Source organism: Mobula birostris, chromosome 2, assembly GCF_030028105.1.
Source record: "Mobula birostris isolate sMobBir1 chromosome 2, sMobBir1.hap1, whole genome shotgun sequence".
Lineage (NCBI taxonomy): Eukaryota > Metazoa > Chordata > Chondrichthyes > Myliobatiformes > Myliobatidae > Mobula > Mobula birostris.
Window position 1 is genome coordinate 69888136 of NC_092371.1, and position 19936 is coordinate 69908071.

Here is a 19936-nt window from a genome sequence, read left to right on the forward strand (position 1 = left end):
AGAGGTAGGGCAGGTGCAGGTTCATGCTTCTGCACAAGCCCCTTCATGGGGTGCTCAGCATTATCCAAGAAAATATTAGTCTCGGAGATGAACGATGATAGAGGAGGATTAGGATTGAGAGGTAGATCTTTATCATCCCCAAACATGGAGGATCAACAAAAGGCCTGAAATGGCCAGAGAATATTGTTAATCCATTATCAATAGCGCTCCAAGAACACTATAAGGGGCATTTTCCCTGTAGGCAATCCCTCAGGATCAAAGGAGTGTCTGTTCATGGATTTACTTAATATGATATGGGTGTTGCACAGCAGACGCGACAAAATGAGGTCTTGGTCCAATGGTTAAAAGGACTAAGATGATTAAGGACTAGACTTAGCATACCACATACATGGACACACATAGGTACAAACGCATGCACATCCGTACATCAACACAGACACCTTGGCATTAAAATATATTTTCTGTAAATCCTTATGGAACATCATCATGCTTATTTTCCAGTTCCACCCTGTTCTCCCCCTGCCTTAGCTCCATAATTATCCTCAGACACAAAGCCTGCAAGTCAATCTGTACTTCTCTAATTCTAGCCTCCTATATATCCCAAACTAAATTGCTGTACCATTGACAGCTTTGCCTTCAGTTGCCAATGCCCACATACTCTTTAAGACTTCTTGAAACTCAAAAAATTCTTAGACCTGGATTTTGGTCAAGAGAATGTATTCCTTATGGAAGTTGATGTCAACTTGAATTTCATTACAATGTCATGAAGTGTTTTGGAACAGTTTCCATTGTTAACAACACTATACAAAGGGAAATTGGTGTTGAAAATGACTTAGAAGGTTGCTAGATAAATGCAAGACTTTTTGTTGAAAGAATGGCATGCTACTTCCAATAAAGACTTGTGGAAAAGTAAGATTAATAAAGGAAAGCTCATTCTTGACAATTTTATGACAAGTAAAATTGAGTGGGAAGTATAAATGAATAACTAACACCAGATATGATACGGCATAAATTATTATCTTCACACGAGATTCAAAATCTTGTCAAACTTCTCCCAAAATAGGGCAAATATGTTTGTTGGATAAACATTGATGGGCAGTTTATAAAAACATTGCTTGTAGCAAATGAGATATGCTCAGAGAATCCTCAAATCATTGTTTAAAATCAATTAAGATATGTTAAAATTAAAACGCAAAATAAAGAGGTGAGTTCTTTTCCCTTAGAATATGCCTTTCTATAACAGTAAATAAATTGATGATGTAGCCAGGGGTTGAATGTACCAGCTGTTTCTCAAGATAAGAGAACGTTTATGGCCCTTAATCTTTTGGGCTATCTGCAGAATGAACAGAAGCGGTGAGTAGAAAGGTGAGTTCTTTCTTAAGAGTGACTCAGAGGTATCCATGTGCTGTAGATGAAGTTGCAACAGTGGGGATCTTTTGAAGTTGCACACAGCTGTCACCTCTTGTATTCTGCTCTCCGACCAGAGTTTAGAACAATTGTACAAATGCTGAGTTCAGCCATTTCATCATATGCCATGCCTAGAGGGCTCCAAAAATACAAGTCAGACCCCACAAACGTCTGAGTCACATGGAAAGTAATATTGCTGTATTTGAAACCAGTTGTCATTTTTATCTAAGGCTTTTGTATACAAAGGTAGCTTTTTGCCATTGATGAATGCCACAATGTAATTAATAGTTGAGAACCCCACCACATAATGAGACATATTATCCCTGGCTTTTTATTTTCTCCATGTTCTATTCATTTCTCCATTCTGGATTTTAATAAAAGATTCCCAGAATCTATATTGGAAACTGTTCACGTTAATAAACCAGAATCAAAACTGTAAGACTGGGTCCCAATTTAAAATTTAAACCTTATCATTTTGCCTTTCAGAATCTGACTGACTTACTACAAACTTTCTATTTGTTCTATATTTTCAAGATCATTTACATCTGAATGTCAAAGCAGCTGGGCTCTGAAATTGTGCTGTTTTCAGAGCGTCAACTTGCTGTAGGCATTAATGTTGCAAATCAATTGACAGATTGTGAATCATGTTGTGAAGCAGTTACTTTCATCAGCACATCCCTCCCGAGCCAAAGGTCCTGTATTCTCAGAAAGGAACAACCACTTGTCCTTTTTTTTCTGTAAATAAGACCATATACCTTTCCCTCTCGAAGAGCTGTTACATTTCATCATTGCACTCAACAGCATTCCCCCTCAATTTAAAATACATTAATAATGGTAAATGGTCAAAGTTCAAAGTTAATTTTATTATCAAAGTGTGTATACTTTATACAACTGTGAGGTTCATCTCGCTGCAGACTGCCATGAAATAAAGAACTCCAACAGATCCCACTAAAAACAAAGGAAGACACCATCCAATCACCCTCTGTGCAGAGAGGTGGGGGGGGGAGAAAAAAAGACAAATCATGCAAACAATAAAGCAAGCAAGCAGCATTCAGAACTGAAGTTCACAAAGCCAGGCATCATTGAGGTCGATTCAGAAGTCCACTAGTTTCAGGACACAACCTCAGTCCAGCACAGAGACTACCAAACCCCGCAGAGCAGTGAGCCAAACCCCGCAGAGCAGTGAGCCAAACCAGCCTGTCTCTCACCTCCAATCCCAACACCACCACCATTTCAATCTGGCCTGGTGCTTAAATCGTCCACACTTCATTCGTTCCTCACCCACAGGCTTGGGCTCTTCTGGCTTGATACAGTCAGGACCCGACCTTTCCAATTTGTCTCAGCTCTTAAATCAATCAAACCTCGGAACTTTCCTCGCTTTCCCTTGCCTCAGGTCTGCTGGAACGAATTACCTGATCTTTCTGGTGTTTGTTGCAAGTTCGAGTTCTTTCTTAACATTTTTGTAGTGTTTAGAAATCATTGGTTGTTTCGGAAAATAACTCCCTTTTTATTTATCATATGCCTTTAAGAGAACATACTGTACTGTATGATAAATTTCGGAACTTGGTCTGGATAGAGTGAATAGATGTTTCCATTAGTAGGTGAGACTAGAATCAAAGGGCACAACCATAGAATAAAGGGACATCACTCTAAATCTGAGCAAGCAAAAGAATTCTTCAGCCAGAGGGTGGTGAATCATGGAATTTTTTGCCACAGAGGGTTGAGGAGGCCAAGTCATTGGATGTATTTCAGGATACTATGTGCTGTTCCTTGGCTGTCTTCGATCACAGGGAATATATGGAAGCTGTATTTGTCATATGTGCATTGAAATGTTCAGTGAAATGTCTTGTTTGCATTAACAACTTTCACAGTTCGAGGATGATGTGCTGGGGTTAGGCCTGGAGTGTCTCCCTGCTCGTGGCACTAACGTAGCATGCTTACTTACGCGTACATCATTGGAATGTGGGAGGAAATCAGAGCACCCCAAGGTCATGGGGACAACATACAAACTCCTTACAGACAGCAGCGGGGGCAGAACCCTGATCTCTGGCACAGTAAAGCGTTGCTCTAGCCACTACTGTGCACTCCTATATAAGTTAAAGAAATCATAATTGTCAATGAATAGATATTTGAACTACATTAATCTTTTATGTAAATACCCTTACATGAATATTGAAACATCAGAACTAATGCTTCACAAATACTATGGGTAACATTCACATTTTAGTCATTTTCTTGATGTGAACAAGTGGGAGAGGGGTTGAATTTCTCTAGCATTCTCTTCCTTGTCCACTATACCTTTGGTGCAGGGTCATTTTAAAACCTCAGGTTAACAACACAAGGTTCTCTAGGGGCTTTATTTATTTATTTAATGGTACATCTACATGCCCAACAACCCCACAACCCCAAATAACCCTAACCCAATCACAGAACAATTTACAATGACTAATGAATCCACCCAGTACATCTTTGATCTATGGAAGGAAACTGGAGCACCCAGGAAAACCCATGCATTCCACGAGAGTCCTCCTCACAGGGGTACACAGACTTCTGACAGAATGGTGCCAGAATTGAACTCTGAAATCTAGAGCGCTCTGAACTGTAATATTGTCGTGCTAACCACTATGCTCCCGCAGTGTCCCAGAGGTTTCCTTAGATACTCAACTGTATGTAAGTTGACATTCACAGAATCTCTTCAGAGAAATTCAGTTGCTGAGGAGAGTTTAGCAGTTCAGATTTCTTCAGAAGTGAAAATATGTCTCTTTCTCTATAAATATATTGTTAACAATTCAGCATCAGAATCAGTCAATCTGTAAATCAATCCTTAAATTAGGTAAATTCTCAACAGAAATTGTAGAGATAAATAAGATCCATTATTGCTGTTAGTTTATTATTGTTATGTGTACTGAGGTACAGTGAAAAGCTTTTGCTTTGTATGCCATCCAGACAGATCATGCCATACGTAATCATACTGAAGTACTAAAAAGAAATCAGAATGCAGAATATAGCATTGGAGTTACAGAGAAAGTGCAGTGCAGGTGGACAAATAACATGCAGGGGACATTGGTGAGGTTGATTGGAAATGAACAGTACAATAATTTATCTTTTAAAAGTTAAATTCAGACCAACACCCCCAAAGAGACTGGAGCCATAATCCAGTGCCTTAGACAATTCAGCATGCTCTCTGCTCATTCACTGACTGAGATTGGCTTTAATTTTAAAGTTGTTCTCTACTCACTGACTGGGGTTAGCTCTAATATTAAAGTCACCTTACAAATAATGGCATCATCCCTCCTAACCTCATAAATGTTACTTAGCATCACAAGACTCCTACATTTCATCAGTGGTCACTAAGTTATGCCTAGTTTCAACCACTTCACTGCTGTTAGCTGTGCATTCAGTAGTCTCAGACTAATCACTAAAATCACACTACAAGTGTGTACAACTCCGAGTTAAAGCTTCTGCCTTGATTGTATAAGCCAAACACACATAGTAGCAACACCTGCACCTTGAACTCTGGTCGGAAAATTTGGGACCATTGTTTGTAATGGAATTGAATTTTGAAAGTATTGTATAACCTACTACTCTGTTGCACTTCTAGTTGTACTGATCTAAGTTAAGCATTCCAGCTTATAACTACCACTTTCTTCCAAACACTTACATGCAGAACAAGTTGTTTCAAAAGCCAGCTCTTCATTGGTAGGACCCTACAGAGTACAGGGCCATTGCTAAATAAATATCAAGCCTCCCCCCCTAGAAATCCTTGCAGCTGTCAAAACTGTTGAGAGACTTTGTCCATGTATGACATTCACAAATATTGAATAATATCCAAAAAAAAGGAAATTAAATTATTAAATCTATTTATATTATTGAAGATACTAACATTGAGACTGTAAGTTAAAAATTTAAGCATTTAAAACAATAAAATCCATTTTAGTTAAATCATAAGCAAGAGAAAATCTGCAGATGCTGGAAATCCAAGCAATACACACACAATGCTGGAGGAATTCAGCAGGTCAGGCAGCATCTATGGAAAAGTGTACAGTCAACGTTTCAGAAACGCAAACAACAGGAATACTGCAGATGCTGGAAATTCAAGCAACACACATCAAAATTGCTGGTGAACGCAGCAGGCCAGGCAGCATCTCTAGGAAGAGGTACAGTTGACGTTTCAGGCCGAGACCCTTCGTCAGGACTCAAGCGTCCTGACGAAGGGTCTCGGCCTGAAACGTCGACTGTACCTCTTCCTAGAGATGCTACCTGGCCTCCTGTGTTCACCAGCAACTTCAATGTGTTGCTTGAGTCAACTTTTCAGGCTGAGACTCTTCATCAGGACCCTTCATTAGTTGAGTACATTTTAATTAAGATTCAAAGTACATTTATTCTCAAAGTATGTATACAGTATACATGCACTGTACATGAGATTTGTCTTCCCACAGGCAGCCACGAGACATAGAAGCACCAAGGAACCCGTTCAAAGAAAATATCAAACACCCAACACACAAAAAAAGAACAAATTGCCAAACAGCAAACATGAGCAAAAACCACTGAATGTAAAACATCAAACCACAGAATCATTGCAACAGCCTTGGAATATTCTGTTTAATTTAATTAAGGTAATAAATTAAAAGTAATCAAATTTATCTCTCTTTTCTGAAGTCTAACCTGGCACAAGATTGAAGGGTAGGTTTCTCAACTTCATTGTAAGGAAACAATAGTAAGTTGCCCTCAAACTCTGGACTGTAAGTGGAGTCTAACATAGAACACAAATAAACGACAGCAACACACACTTCTCAGAACTGATTCCAATTGTTGTTTTGGCCTTCAGTGGATGAATATTACCCTCCACTGGTTTAGTATGAATAAGAGTCAGGTCTAATATCACCTGCATATATCATGAAGTTTGTTAACTTTGCAGCATCAGTACAATTCAATACCTAACAATAGAAGAAAAAGCCATGAATTACAGTGTGTATAAAATGTATATTAAATAGTTAAATTAAATAAGTAGTGTAAAAACAGAAATGAAAAGTAGTGAGTAGTGTTTATGGGTTCAATATCCATTCAGAAATCTGATGGCAGAGGGGAAGAAGCTGTTCCTGAATCGTTGAGTGTGTGCCTTCAGACTTCTGTACCTCCTTCCTAATGGTAGCAATGAGAACAAGGCATCACTGACATATGTTGTTAAATTAATGTATTGGTGTTCTGATGAAGTGCCTCAGTCCGAAATATCGACCCTTTATTCCTTTCCGTTGATGCTGCCTGACCTGCAGAGTTCCTCCAGCATTTTGTGTGTGTGTTAATGTTGTTAAATTGTTGTTTTGTGGCAGAAGTACAGTGTAAAACATAAAATTTGCAATAAGTTACAATAAATAAATAATGTGAAAGAAGAATAGTGAAGTATTCAGTGAAGTGCTCGTGAATAGTGTTAATAGGTTCATGGATCGAATGGTGGAGGGGAAGAAGCTGTTCCTGAACACTGAGTGTGGGTCTTTAGGGTCCTTGATGATAATAATGAGAAAAGGGCATGTCCAAGATGGCGTGGGTCCTTAATGATGGACGCCGCCTTCTTGAGGTGCCATCTTTTGAGGATGTGTGGTTGAGATTAAATTTCTGTCAGCTCCTATATTTTTCACTCTTTCTTGTTCTTAAGTCTCCTTACTCCCTAACATCCATCATCAAGCATATGGTTTCCCATTTGCATTTCTCCTTTTGTGGTCTGTCAACTTTTATCTGAAAATGCCACGGTCATGTTGTACTGTGTCAAAGCCACTGATGTTGTTGCTACTCACGCAGTCAAGGGCTAAGTTCTCACCCAATTATTGGCTTTGATCACCACTCCGACAGATAAACAGGAACCTTACAGAGATAAAGGAGGCTGAAGCCAATGTTTTTAAGTCACTAGCTGACAGAAAGTAGGGGAGGCTTCCTAATTTAATCATGCTGCTGTCTTTCATTTTCAATTATCCCACTCTGGTGAGGCAGCTTTATATTCTGTGGAAACATGTCTTAGCAGGGTTTAATCTCTCTGTCTCCTCTGTACTTAAGGCAAATATGAGCAATTTAATTAATCAGGAAATTATGGGATTATTTGCCACCTATATTTTGTCTATCTACTGGCAAGGTATAGCTTGAGCTTTTGGGGTATTTATTTCAAATCTTCAATCTGGGTCAATGCAATTAATTTCAAAAGGTAGTTTTAATGTCAAATTTCAAAGTTCAAAGTAAATTTATTGTCAAAGTACATATATGTCACCATGTACTAACCTGAGATTAATGTTCTTGCACACGTTCACAGTAGAACAAAGAAATACAATAGAATCAATGAAAAACTATACACAAAGACCTGCAAGCAACAAATGTGCAATAGAAGACAAACTGTGTAAGGACAAAACAAAAAGACAAATAATTATAATATGAGAATTAAGTTTTAAAATTCTCACCTTTCTGATTATTTATAAAACCTTCTCCTTCCCTATAATTGATCTAGATTTCTGCATTTCTCCAATTCTGGCCTCTCGAGGATACTCAGTTTCATCCAGTCATGCAGTACCTAAGTTTTAAAATCAACAATGAAGCCAGAGGCCTGCGTGACCATGGGGTGCTGAGTGGATTGCCTTCATTGTGTAATCTCCCCCACCATAGAAACCAGGATAAAGGGAATTCAATGAACTTTGTGTGATATCATGAAACAACCAGGAACACTTAAAACAGCAGTGGCAATGACCATAGAGTATTCTGTCTGTATAAGTGAAAACCTGATCTCTAGAACAAGCAACACACATAAAAGTTGCTGGTGAACACTGCAGGCCAGGCAACATCTCTAGGAAGAGGTACAGTCGACGTTTTGGGTGAGACCCTTCGTCAGGACTAACTGAAAGAGGAGCTAGTAAGAGATTTGGAAGTGGGAGGGGGAGAGGGAGATCTGAAATGATAGGAGAAGACAGGAGGGGGAGGGATGGAACCAAGAGCTGGACAGTTGATTGGCAAGGGGGATATGAGAGGATCATGGGACGTGAGACCTAGGGAGAAAGGGGGAGGGGGTAAGCCCAGAGGATGGGCAAGGAGTATAGTGAGAGGGACAGAGGGAGAAAAAGGAGAGAGAGAAAAAGAATATATATATATAATGGATGGAGTACGAGGGGGCGGTGGGGCATTAACGGAAGTTAGAGAAGTCAGTGTTCATGCCATCAGATTGGAGGCTACCCAGATGGAATATAAGGTGTTGTTCCTCCAACCTGAGTGTGGCTTCATCTTTACAGTAGAGGGGGCCGTGGATAGACATATCAGAATGGGAATGGGACGTGGAATTAAAATGTGTGGCCACTGGGAGATCCTGCTTTCTCTGGCGGACAGAGCATAGGTGTAGGCTCCATAACAAGCCATGTCTCAGCCAAGCTGGTTTGAGACAACTGTTTCAGTGGCATCTACCTACTGGCATCGGGACAATTGCCCAGATATATCCTGTTCATAAAAAGCAGAAGAAATCCAATCTGGATAGCTTAAACAACCTAAACATAGACACTAACCTTAACATCATTCCCCCTACCACACAGGATGGCACAGTAGTGTAATACTATTACACTACCAGTGACCCAGGTTCAGCTCTGCCACTGTCTGACAGGAGTTTGTACAATTCTCCCCATGTGTTACCATCAGATGCTCCAGTTTCCTCTCACATTCCAAAATGGTGTGGGTTAATATAGGTTAAATAGTCACACAGGTGTAACCAGGTGACATGGGCCAGGAGGTCTTGTTTCTGTGCTGTATCACTAAATAAATTACTGTGCTGTGGCTACAGTGTGTGCCATTCACAAATGCATTGCATTCACCTAGCCTTCTCTAACAACACCTCCCAAACACGTGGCCCGTGTCACCAAGAGAGACAAGCAGCTAACATCCCTGTTGCATTCCTCTCTAACATGGAAGTATATAATTGTTCCTTCATTGTCTCTGCATGTAAACGCTGCAGTTCACTACCCAACAGCTCTGTGGGATTGTCCTTACAAGGAAGACAGCAGTGTTTCAAAATGGCAGCTCATTTCAAGGGCAATTGGGAAAGGGAATTGGATGCGAACTTTTGGAATCAATTAGGCATCTAGAAAAATGAATAACTTTTATAATAATTTGTGTATATTCCACACCACCTAAAGAGGCATAATCTCAGTGAACTCCCTCATACCACTGGAACGATAGAGCCAGACCCTCCTCACTAGTGAAGCCTGTCAACTAGTGATATTTGACAAAGTGTGCAAATATTTAATCCTCCCACATTCGGTTTAAAATTGCACTGGAGTCCAAAAGACATCTGGAGAGTACTGATTATTAGATAGATTCCTACTATTTCCCTCAGGAGGACACCACAGCCATCCTGCAGCAGGCTGTTGTACAGGAGGGTCATTGACTCCTTTATAATGTTCAGTCACTGAACTGACACCAATTTTCTGAAAAGAAATTATGTTTCACTATACATAGTAAACTGTACAAAAAATAAAGAATTTGAATGAAGGTGCCAGATTTTGATAATTTCTGGGATGAAGAATTATCAGATTGATTCCTAGGTTGGTGGTATTTTCCCTTAAGCAGATATTGAGTAGGTTTGGCCAATGGTCACTGGAGTTCAGAAGAACTTGAGATGAACTCACAAAAAGATAAAATTCTGGGAGGGTTTGGCAGGCTGAATGGTTTCTCTTGGTCAGAGAGTCTAGAACTAGGGGGCACTACTTCAGGGCAAAGGACCAACTGCAACGAGGGGGAATTTCTTTACTGAGAGTATTGCAAACATTGAGAATTCCTTATCCAATGGGGCTGTGGATGACTAATCATGAAGTATTTTCAAGCCTTAGTTTGTTAGCTTTTCGGACTCTTTGGCAGGGGGGAGTGGTGGAATCAAGGGATAGGCAGTAATGTAGACCTGAGGGTCAATTACATCTTATTAAATGGCACAGTCGGTATTAACAGGTCAGGGAATCTATTCCATTTCCAATAACCTTATGTTCTTAATGAAAAAAAGATCGACTCTGGCAATACCATATTGCAACAAGGATGAATCACAAATCTAAAGATTTAACCTTATAACACCTCAACTAGAGTCCTTCTATACCCCTATAAAAGAATCTGTTGGTAGTATTTTACTACTGTCTGCCACTTTGCCTTCAACCTTATCTGCTCCAAGCCTAACTGAGAGGGGCCAGTGACCCATTTTCTAACAAGTAGTTCCTAGTTCTGCTCACGGAAGAGTTATAGGTTAGGAAAGACTTGGGTATATTTTGTTTATACTGTTGATTTCTAAAGTATTTTTATATCAGAAGTAAAATTTTCATAGTTTGCTATAAAGTTACACTTTCTACTGCGTCGTGTGCAAGCAAAATATGGATGATGATGGAAATCAGAAACAAAATGCTAAAAGCCACTCATCCTCTGTGGATAGAGAAAATATTCATTAGGTGAGCACCTATGTAGAGATAAGATCAAAGGTAAAAACAAACTTGCACATGGCACCTTCTGTATACTGCACTTACTTATGAAATGTGCTTTTGCTATACAGCGATGTGACACTGGCTTCCGTTCCAAAGATTGACTGCTGAGCAGGTGAGGAGGGCTGTGGGGAAACTCTGACCAGGCAAGGCATTGGGACCGGATGGTGTGAACCCTAAGGTCCTGAAGGAGTGTGCTGAACAGCTGTGTGGAGTTCTCCAGCACATTTTCATTCTGAGTCTCAGCCTGGAAAAGGTCCTGATTGTGTGAAAAACATCATGTGTGGTCCCAGTACCCAAGAATGGCCAACCGAAAGTCTTGAATGACTACCGTTCAGTGGCCCTGACCTCACACATCATGAAGACCCAAGAGAGGCTGGCCCTGTCTCACTTCCAACCCCTGATCAGATCAGCCCTCGATTCCCCACAGCTTGCCTACCAGGAGCATACTGAAGTCGACGATGCTGGCATCTACCTGCTGAACAGAGCCTACTCCCATTTTGGATAAGCAGGGCAGCACTGTGAGGATCATGTTTTTTGATTTCTCAGGTTCCTTCAATACCATACAGCCCTCATTACTGGGGGAAAAGGTCCGTTCAATGCAGATTTGCACTTCCATTGTATCCTGGATAATGGACTACCTGACTGATAGACCACAGTTTGTGCAGCTTCAGAGCTGTGTGGCAGGCATGGCTATTAGCAGCACTGGGGCCCCCAGGGGATTGTATTGGCTCCCTTCCCGTTTACCCTGTATACTTTGGACTTTAGATACAACACTGACTCATGTCATCTGCAGAAATTCTCTGATGGCTCAGCCATAGTTGGGTGCATAAAGGGAGGATGAATACAAGGCCCTGGTGGAGGATTTTGTCAAATGGTGCAAGCTAATCATCTGCAGCTCAACATCAGTAAGACAAAGGAGATGGTGATGGACTTTAGGAAGACTAAGCCTGCGCTGCTCCCTCTTACTATTGACGGTGAGGACCTGTAAGTACCTAGGGTGCAGCTGGATGACAGACTTGAGCGGAGCACCAAAACAGAGGCTGTGTACAAGAAAGGCCAGAGTCACTTCTACTTCCTGAGGAGAATCAAGAGTATTCAGGCCTCTCTTTCATATGTTCTACCAGTCTGTTGTTGTCAGTACAACCTTCTATGCAGTGGTGTGCTGGGGCAATGGCATCAACATGGGTGATGTCAACAGGCTCAATAAACTGATTAGAAAGGCTGGCTCTGTTATAGGAGTCAAACTGGACACACTGGAGGCTGTGGTAGAACAAAGGACCCTACAGAAAATCCTGGTAATTCTGGACTATGTTTCTCGCCCTCTGTGTGCCACCTTGGCTGAACAGAGGAGCACTTTTAGTAATAGACTAAGACAACTGTGCTGCTCCGAAGAGTGCTATATGAAGTCATTCTTACCCTTGGCCATCAGGCTCTAGAACGAGCAAACCTACACCCAGGGAAGTGATGAACCCTCCTGTTAGACTGCGATAACTTATTTTCTTATTCTTTCTTACTTCTCTTTTAATATTTGTATATTTGTAATGCTACTGTGACACTGTAATTTCCTTTGGGATCAATAAAGTATCTGTCTATCTACCTATGATGCCCAGTGTCTTTTCTCCCCACCACTGTCTCTAAATGGTCAGATTGAAGACTAGATGTGCTGAATTTTCTAAATAATGGAAGGAACTTTTACGTAGATTCTTCTCACAAACTCTTTTCCTTAGCCAATAACTCCAGCCTCCTGCCAATGGCAGCTCTGTGAAAGTGAGCTAAATTGTTCACAACACTGATGCGCTCTTGATCCTGAGACGAGGTTCAGGCCATATTTTTGTACCATCTGTAAGCCTGATGTTTTTGAAACCAGAAGTATCTCAAAAGAATCACTCTACTATATCTCATTCTTTACTGCATTATCTGTAAACTCGAAGATCTGACCTACCTCCTTAGTTCCACTTCCTTCAAATAAAACTTCACCGCCCATGGCCTAACACACACAGACTCCATCTATCCACCGCCCCTAGTCTTGCTGACTTATATTGGCTCCCATGTAAGCAAATTGCCCATTTTTAATACGTTCACCTTTTTCTCAAATCATCATGTCCTCTCCACATTCTAATTTTGTGACATTCCTCAGGCATAAATTTTTCTGGGACATCCACACCCATTTAATTCTGCCCTTTTCCTTCATTCTTAAGATAAGTTGCTCCACCATTGGTGATTGTGCCTTCAACTACTAAGCCCCCAAGCCCTGGATTGTCTCCATTTCCTCACCTTTAATTCACGCTTTAAGAGCCTCTTAAAAAATTTAAAAGGTTTTTGCATGTCAGCCTATTGATTCAGTATTTGAGGAGGTGTCTATGAAGTGTCTTCAGATATTCAGTTAGTTAAAGGTCTGATTTAAATACAAGATATTGCTGTCCTTTGCTTTTAAACTTCCTAGCTTGTAATTTTGATGTTCGTCCTTCAGAAGGGGATGAGTTACTGATAATGAAGAAGCGGCCTCAGGATCAGAATCAGAATCAGGTTTATTATCACCAGCATGTGACGTGAAATTTGTTAACTTGGCAGCAGCAGTTCAATGCAATACATAATCTAGCAGAGAGAGAAATAATAATAATAATAATAATAATAATAAATAAAATAAAACATGATAAATGAACAAGTAAAACAATTACGTATATTGAATAGATGATTAAAAATGTGCAAAAACAGAAATACTGTATATTAAAAAAGTGAGGTAGCGTCCAAAGCTTCAAAGTCCATTTAGGAATTGGATGGCAGAGGGGAAGAAGCAGTTCCTGAATCACTGAGTGTGTGCCTTCAGGCTTCTGTACCTCCTACCTGATGGTAACAGTGAGAAAAGTACATGCCCTGGGTGCTGGAGGTCTTTAATAATGGACGCTGCCTTTCTGAGACACCGCTTCCTGAAGATGTTCTGGATACTTTGTAGGCTGGTGCCCAAAATGGAGCTGACTAGATTTACAACCTTCTGCAGCTTCTTTCGGTCCTGTGCAGTAGCCCCTCCATACCAGACAGTGATGCAGCCTGTCAGAATGCTCTCCATGGTACAACTATAGAAGTTTTTGAGCGTATTTGTTGACATGCCAGATCGCTTCGAAGTCCTAATGAAGTTTAGCTGTTGTCTTGCCTCATTATGACAAGGGACCAGGTTAGATCCTCAGAGATCTTGACACCCAGGAACTCTTTGCACTTCTGATCCCTCTATGAGGATTGGTATGTGTTCCTTCGTCTTACCCTTCCTGAAGTCCACAAATACTTGGGCTTTTCAAAGTAGGGAAGAGGTTTGCCTGTTAATTATAACAGAAGTGAACATAGTCAAAAAGTACAATTTATTAAGAACAGTGAGATTCAGGTAATGGAAAATCACAAGAGTAAAGAGTCATAGCAATAAATGTTGAGATTCCCAATATGAATATTCCATTGAAATGGATGTGTGAATATTTATGAGCAATGAATATTTTCTCTGTTTTACAGCAGCATAAGATAAACTAAAATAGACAATGTGTATTTGTTTACATTTTGAATTAAGGATCTCTAATGTGCCAATAGGAGTTGTTAAGCTAAAATGAGTCCCTAGCCATATGGTGAGTGAGGATTCCTCTAGACACAGAGTATTTCTCCAGTTGATGTTTACAACACAGGCTCCTGATGATGGCAAATTCTACTGAGATTCCAAGCAAAATTTTATCATGCAAAATTAAAATTTACATGGTGCGAAAAACAAAAAAAGATCCAGTGAATGACAGTTCTGTTGGTATAAATGTCCTTATTAATGAAAGGCCAGAGGAGAATGGCCAGACAGATTCAAGCTGACAGGAAGGCAACAGTCGCTCAGGCAACCACACATTACAACAGTAGTGTGCTGAAGAGTGTCTCTGACCTCACAACACATTAAACCTTGAAGTGGATGAGCTATAGCAGTAGAAGGTCATGAAAATACACTCAATGAGTGTACTTTGGCTGTCAAAGTACAATTTATAGTTGTATCGTAATTCTTTCCACAATCTAAATTAAGTACGGCAGAGATTCTTAAGCACTTTGACGCTTCACCCACTTCAGAGAGTTTTGTTTGATTCCATGATTCCGTTGCTCTTCAGAGGCTGAGTTTCCCCAGCATTTTCTGTTTTTGTTTTATTCTAAATGTCCGCCCTGCCACCCAACAGCAGTATTCTCCACTGCTGGGATAGGGAAACACTTCATGCACAATGCCTACATACAAGGAGATATAGTAAACATGGGTTACTTTATCTATATGACTAGCATATTTACATTTGCACTTAATAGCTTGCACCATTAGACAGAAACAAATTCACCTGCAGCATTCAAAAGGGGGCTGAATAAGTTTAATATCAACATCTAAGAGAACTTTGGAAAAGTACGTTGATGGGAGAGGTGTGGAAGGTGATGGTCAAGGTGTAGGTCGATGGTCAAGTTCAGTTTGCAATAGATGGGCTGAATGGCCTGTTTGTGTTCTGTAGTCTATGACTCTGTAGTGTTAGAGTAATATGAAAATATCAACTTTAACAAAAATGTAAATGTAACATTATAGAGATAATTAAATGTAACATTAAAGAGAGGGCACATAATATAGCAAAAATTAGTGGGAAGGTAGAGGATTGGGAAACTTTCAAAAATCAACAGAAGGAAACTAAAAAAGATATGAAGAGAGAAAGTATGAAACATGAAGTTAGGCCAGCCAATAATATAAAAGAGGATACAAAAAGTTTTTTCAGGTATGTAAGGAGTAAAAGAGAGACAAGTGGATATCAGGCTACTGGAAAATGCTGCTGGAAAGGTAGTATTGGGGGACAAAGAAATGATGGAAGAACTGAATAAGTATTTTGCATTTGCCTTCACTGTGAATGACACTGGCAGAATGCCAGAAATGTGAGAGTGTCAGGGCAGAAGTGACTGTCATTACTATTACTAAAGAGAAGGTGCTTGGGAAGCTGGAAAGTCTTAAGCTAGATAAACCACCTGGACCAGATGGACTACACCCCAGGGTTCTGAAAGAGACAGCTGAAGAGATTGTGGAGGCATTAGAATCTTTGAAAACTCACTAGGTTCTGGAATAGATCCGGAGGACTGGAAAATTACAAATGTTGTTCCACTCTTTAAGAAGGGAGGAAGGCAGAAGAAAAGAAATTGTAGGCCAGTTAGTCTGACTTCAGTGGTTGGAAAGATGTTGGAGCTCATTGTTAAGGATGAGGTTTCAAGGTACTTAGAAGCACATGATAAAATAGGCCAAAGTCAACATGATTTTCTAAAGGGGGAAGCTTGCTTGACATATCTGTTGGAATTTATTGAGGAAATAACATACAGGAGAGACAAAGGAGAGCCAGTAGATGTTGTTTATTTGGATTTTCAGAAGACTTTTGTCAACGCGAGTTTGCTTAACAAAATAAGAGCCTGTGGTATAATGGGAAAGGTACTCAATGGATTGAATATTGGCTGTCTGCCAATAAAAGGGAGACAAAGGGTGGAATAAAGGTGGCCTTTTCTGGTTGGCTGCCAGAGACTAGTAATGTGTCACAGGATTTGGTGATGGGACTGCTTCTTTTCATGTTGTATGTCAATGATTTGGAAGAAGGAATTGACAGCATTGTGGCTAAGTTTATAGACAATTCGGAGACAGATCGAAGGGCAGGTAGTGTTGAGGAACTAATGTGTCTGCAGTAGAACTTAGGCAAATTGGTAGATTGGACAAATAAGTGGTAGATGGAATATAATGTGATGTTCCCATGTACTTGCTGCTCTGTGTTTTACAGTGATAGACATTGTAGGTTTGTGACATGTGATTGGAATGACCTGGGCAAGTAACTGTAACATTCTTTAAAGTCTCTGCACATGCTATCAAATGATGAAAGTATTACTTTTCATTCCAGGTGCATGGAAATGTTAGATCTGGTGATCCCACAAAACCTGACTGCAAGTATTGAGTGTTCCAACAATTCAGACTTCAACAACAGTCACATCAATAACATCTCAGAGACATCAAATGGAAAAACAGGTAGGGAAACAAATCCAACAGGTTTATTTGTGACTATAACTTGGTCTCGGAAGATGCTATCATTACTGGAGGAATAACAGGAAAATTATTAATTGAGATATCAGAGTCCTTTTAGGTGTTGCATAACTAAGCTAAAAAAATACATTGAATTCCTCTAATGTCAACTAATCAAAACAAGATTAATACTTGTATTTTTGACAACTCCAAATGCCTAAGAATTCACCCTCAGTTATTAGTGTTAAACATGCCAATGGTAACAAAAATTGAGATGTTTGTTGAAAGCAGAATACAATATTTAAAAGTATAAAGTGTATTGGGCCACTAACTGGGAATCTATTCCTTAATACCTTGACTAATTAGACTTAGAGTAGATGTTCCCACATATGAGTGTGGAAGGGACATTCAAAGATATGAGTCACAAATATTCAATAGGGAGCCAGTAGGAATTCAAGAGGAACCTCTTTCCCCATCAAGTGCTCAGAACATGGTGTGAGCTCGACCATTGGGTCGTTGAGTTAAGGAGGATCAATGCATTTGCGACAAGTGAGGTAAATATGGCGATGGAGAAGATTGAATCACAACAGGAGAAAGCTCACAAGGTGCATGAATATTTGGATGGGACAATTCAGATGAGTGGGCTATCAACTGGGTGGCTTCATCTTGGAGGAGTGTGAAGGTTGGGTCATAGGAGGTATTTAAAGAGAAGGTACATAAAGATTGGGGATTTCATGGCTAGGGGGAATGGGCACAGAAGAGGAGTAGAGACCTTAGGCAGATCAGACATTATAATATTTAATGGCAGAGCAGACCAAAAGGCCTAATCCTAGTTGTATATTCTTGTATTCATGTTTATGTTCTATCCTATAAATCCAAAGTTTTTTCTGTGTAAGGAGTGGTGCAAGGATATATTCAGAACTCATAGGCTTTGAGATGGGAAACCAAATAAGCGTGTTATGGAACTGAAATTATCCCTTTTCCTACCCCGCCCCCAGAAGTTTCAAACATGTGGAAAATCTGCAGATGCTGGGTGTCAAAATAACGCACACAAAATGCAGAAGGAACTCGGCAGGCCAGACAGCATCTATGGAAAAAGAGTACAGTTGATGTTTCGGGCTCAAGCCGTTCATCAGAAGTCCATACTCTTTTCCATAGATGCTGCCTGGCCAGCTGAGTTCATCCAGCATTTTGTGTGTGTTACCTTCCAGAGATATTCTCTGATTTAAATCAATGGCAAATATAACATTGTGACGAATGGAACAACAGGCTGGAGACTACCAAGGTGGAATATGAGTTGCTGTTCCCCTAATCCATGGGTTCCCAACCCTTTTTATGCCATGGACCAATACCATTAAGCAAGGGGTTTGTGGACCCCAGGTTGGGAACTCCTACTCTTATCAAAGTATAGCTTCAACTTGGCGGTAGAGGAGGCATGTCAATGTGGAAATGGGAAACAGAATTAAAATGGCTGGTCACTGGGAGATCCTGGCTGTTACGGCAATGGAGCGAAGGTTTTAATGAAGCAATCCCTCAATCATTGTGGTTTTTCTGTACAAGTCATTGGCTGATGAAGTGTTGTCATAGAAGACATGCTAGGGATAGATGTTAGGTGCTGTAATACTCTCTCCTCAGTTTGTGAGACACCGCATGTCCTTTGTTGTTATGTTCATCCAAGGTGGTGCTCAGAGCTTTGGGAATTAGAGGTAAAAATCTACATTCACCCACCATCTGTTCAAAGTTCAAAGTACAATTTATGATCAAATTACATTTAATGCATTTTACCGTATACTATTTTGAGTTTCATTTTCTTGCAGACGTTTAAAGGAAAATAAAGAAATATCACAGATTTATGAAAAACTATATACGAACATAGACTGACAAAAAAATCAAAGCGCAAAAGAAGACAAATTGTGCAAATGAAAAATAATACTGAGAAAATGAGTTGCAATGAGTTCCTGAAAGTGAGTCTGTAGGTTGTAGAATCAGTTCAGTTGTGGTGAATAAAGTTATCCACGTTGGTTCAGGAGCCTGACTGTTGAAGGGTAATAACTGTTCCTGAACCAAGTGTTATGGGACCAGGGTTTCTTTACCTCCTGTCCAGTGGTACTAGCAAAAATAGAGCATGCTGTGGATGGTGAGGGTCTTTGATAATTGATGCTGCTTTCCTCTGGCAGCACTCCATGTTAATGTGTTCAATGGTGGGAGGGCTTTGCCTGCAATGGATCACTTTCTGCAATCGTTTCCATTCCTGGGTGTCTAGGTTTCCATACCAGGCCGTGAAGCAACCAGTTAGGATACTCCCCACTGTGCATCTACAGAAGTTTGTGGAAGACTTTGGTAACATGCCAAATCTATACAATCTTCATGGAAAGTAGATGCACTGTCATGCCTTTATTGCAATGGCACTTGCATACTGGTCCCAGGGGAAATCCTCTGATATGATAGCGCCAAGGAACTTAAAGCTTCTGACCCTCTCCAGCTCCATTTCCCCTAATGAGGGCTGGCTCATGGACTCCGACTTCTTCCTCTTGTAGTTGATAGTTCGCTGTTTGGTTTTGCTGACATTAGGTGAGAGGTTGTTGCTATGGCACCAGTGAACAGATTTCCAATCTCCCTCATATATGCTGATTTGTACCTAGCTTTTGATTCAGCCAACCACAGCGGTGGGTCATCAAAATTAAAAACTGTTGTGGTGCAAGGTAAAATCTGGTCATAGTAAAAGGTCAAAATACATGTAGGTATAGGTGCAATGCAATACTCCCACGTAGCAGCTTCACAGGCACATAGCATCATATACACAAGAAACATTCACAAGAAAAACAAATTAAATATGTTTACTATGAATATATGTTTATTATGTATGTAAGGCACCGTGGTAGAGAAGCAGTTAGTGCAATGCTAGGACAGCTCAAAGCATTTTGGCGTTCGGAATTCAGTTCCAGCGCTGAATGTAAGGAGATGGAACAATCTCTCAGCAAAACTTCTAGGTTTCCTCCAAGTGCTCCAGTTTCCTCCCACA

General features: G+C 40.2%; 1 protein-coding gene across 4 annotated transcripts in view; it reads left to right on the top strand.

Moving 5' to 3' along the window:
* The window catches only part of LOC140187362 (protein phosphatase EYA1-like), a 282288-nt gene that overhangs the window by 98557 nt on the left and 163795 nt on the right, over positions 1 to 19936 (top strand). For all 4 annotated transcript variants that reach the window (XM_072242619.1, XM_072242648.1, XM_072242639.1 and 1 more), the window contains exon 2: positions 16796 to 16920. In XM_072242619.1, coding sequence (XP_072098720.1) covers positions 16800 to 16920 — 121 coding nt within the window. In that variant the 5' untranslated portion in view covers positions 16796 to 16799. The remainder of the gene's footprint in view (positions 1 to 16795; positions 16921 to 19936) is intronic.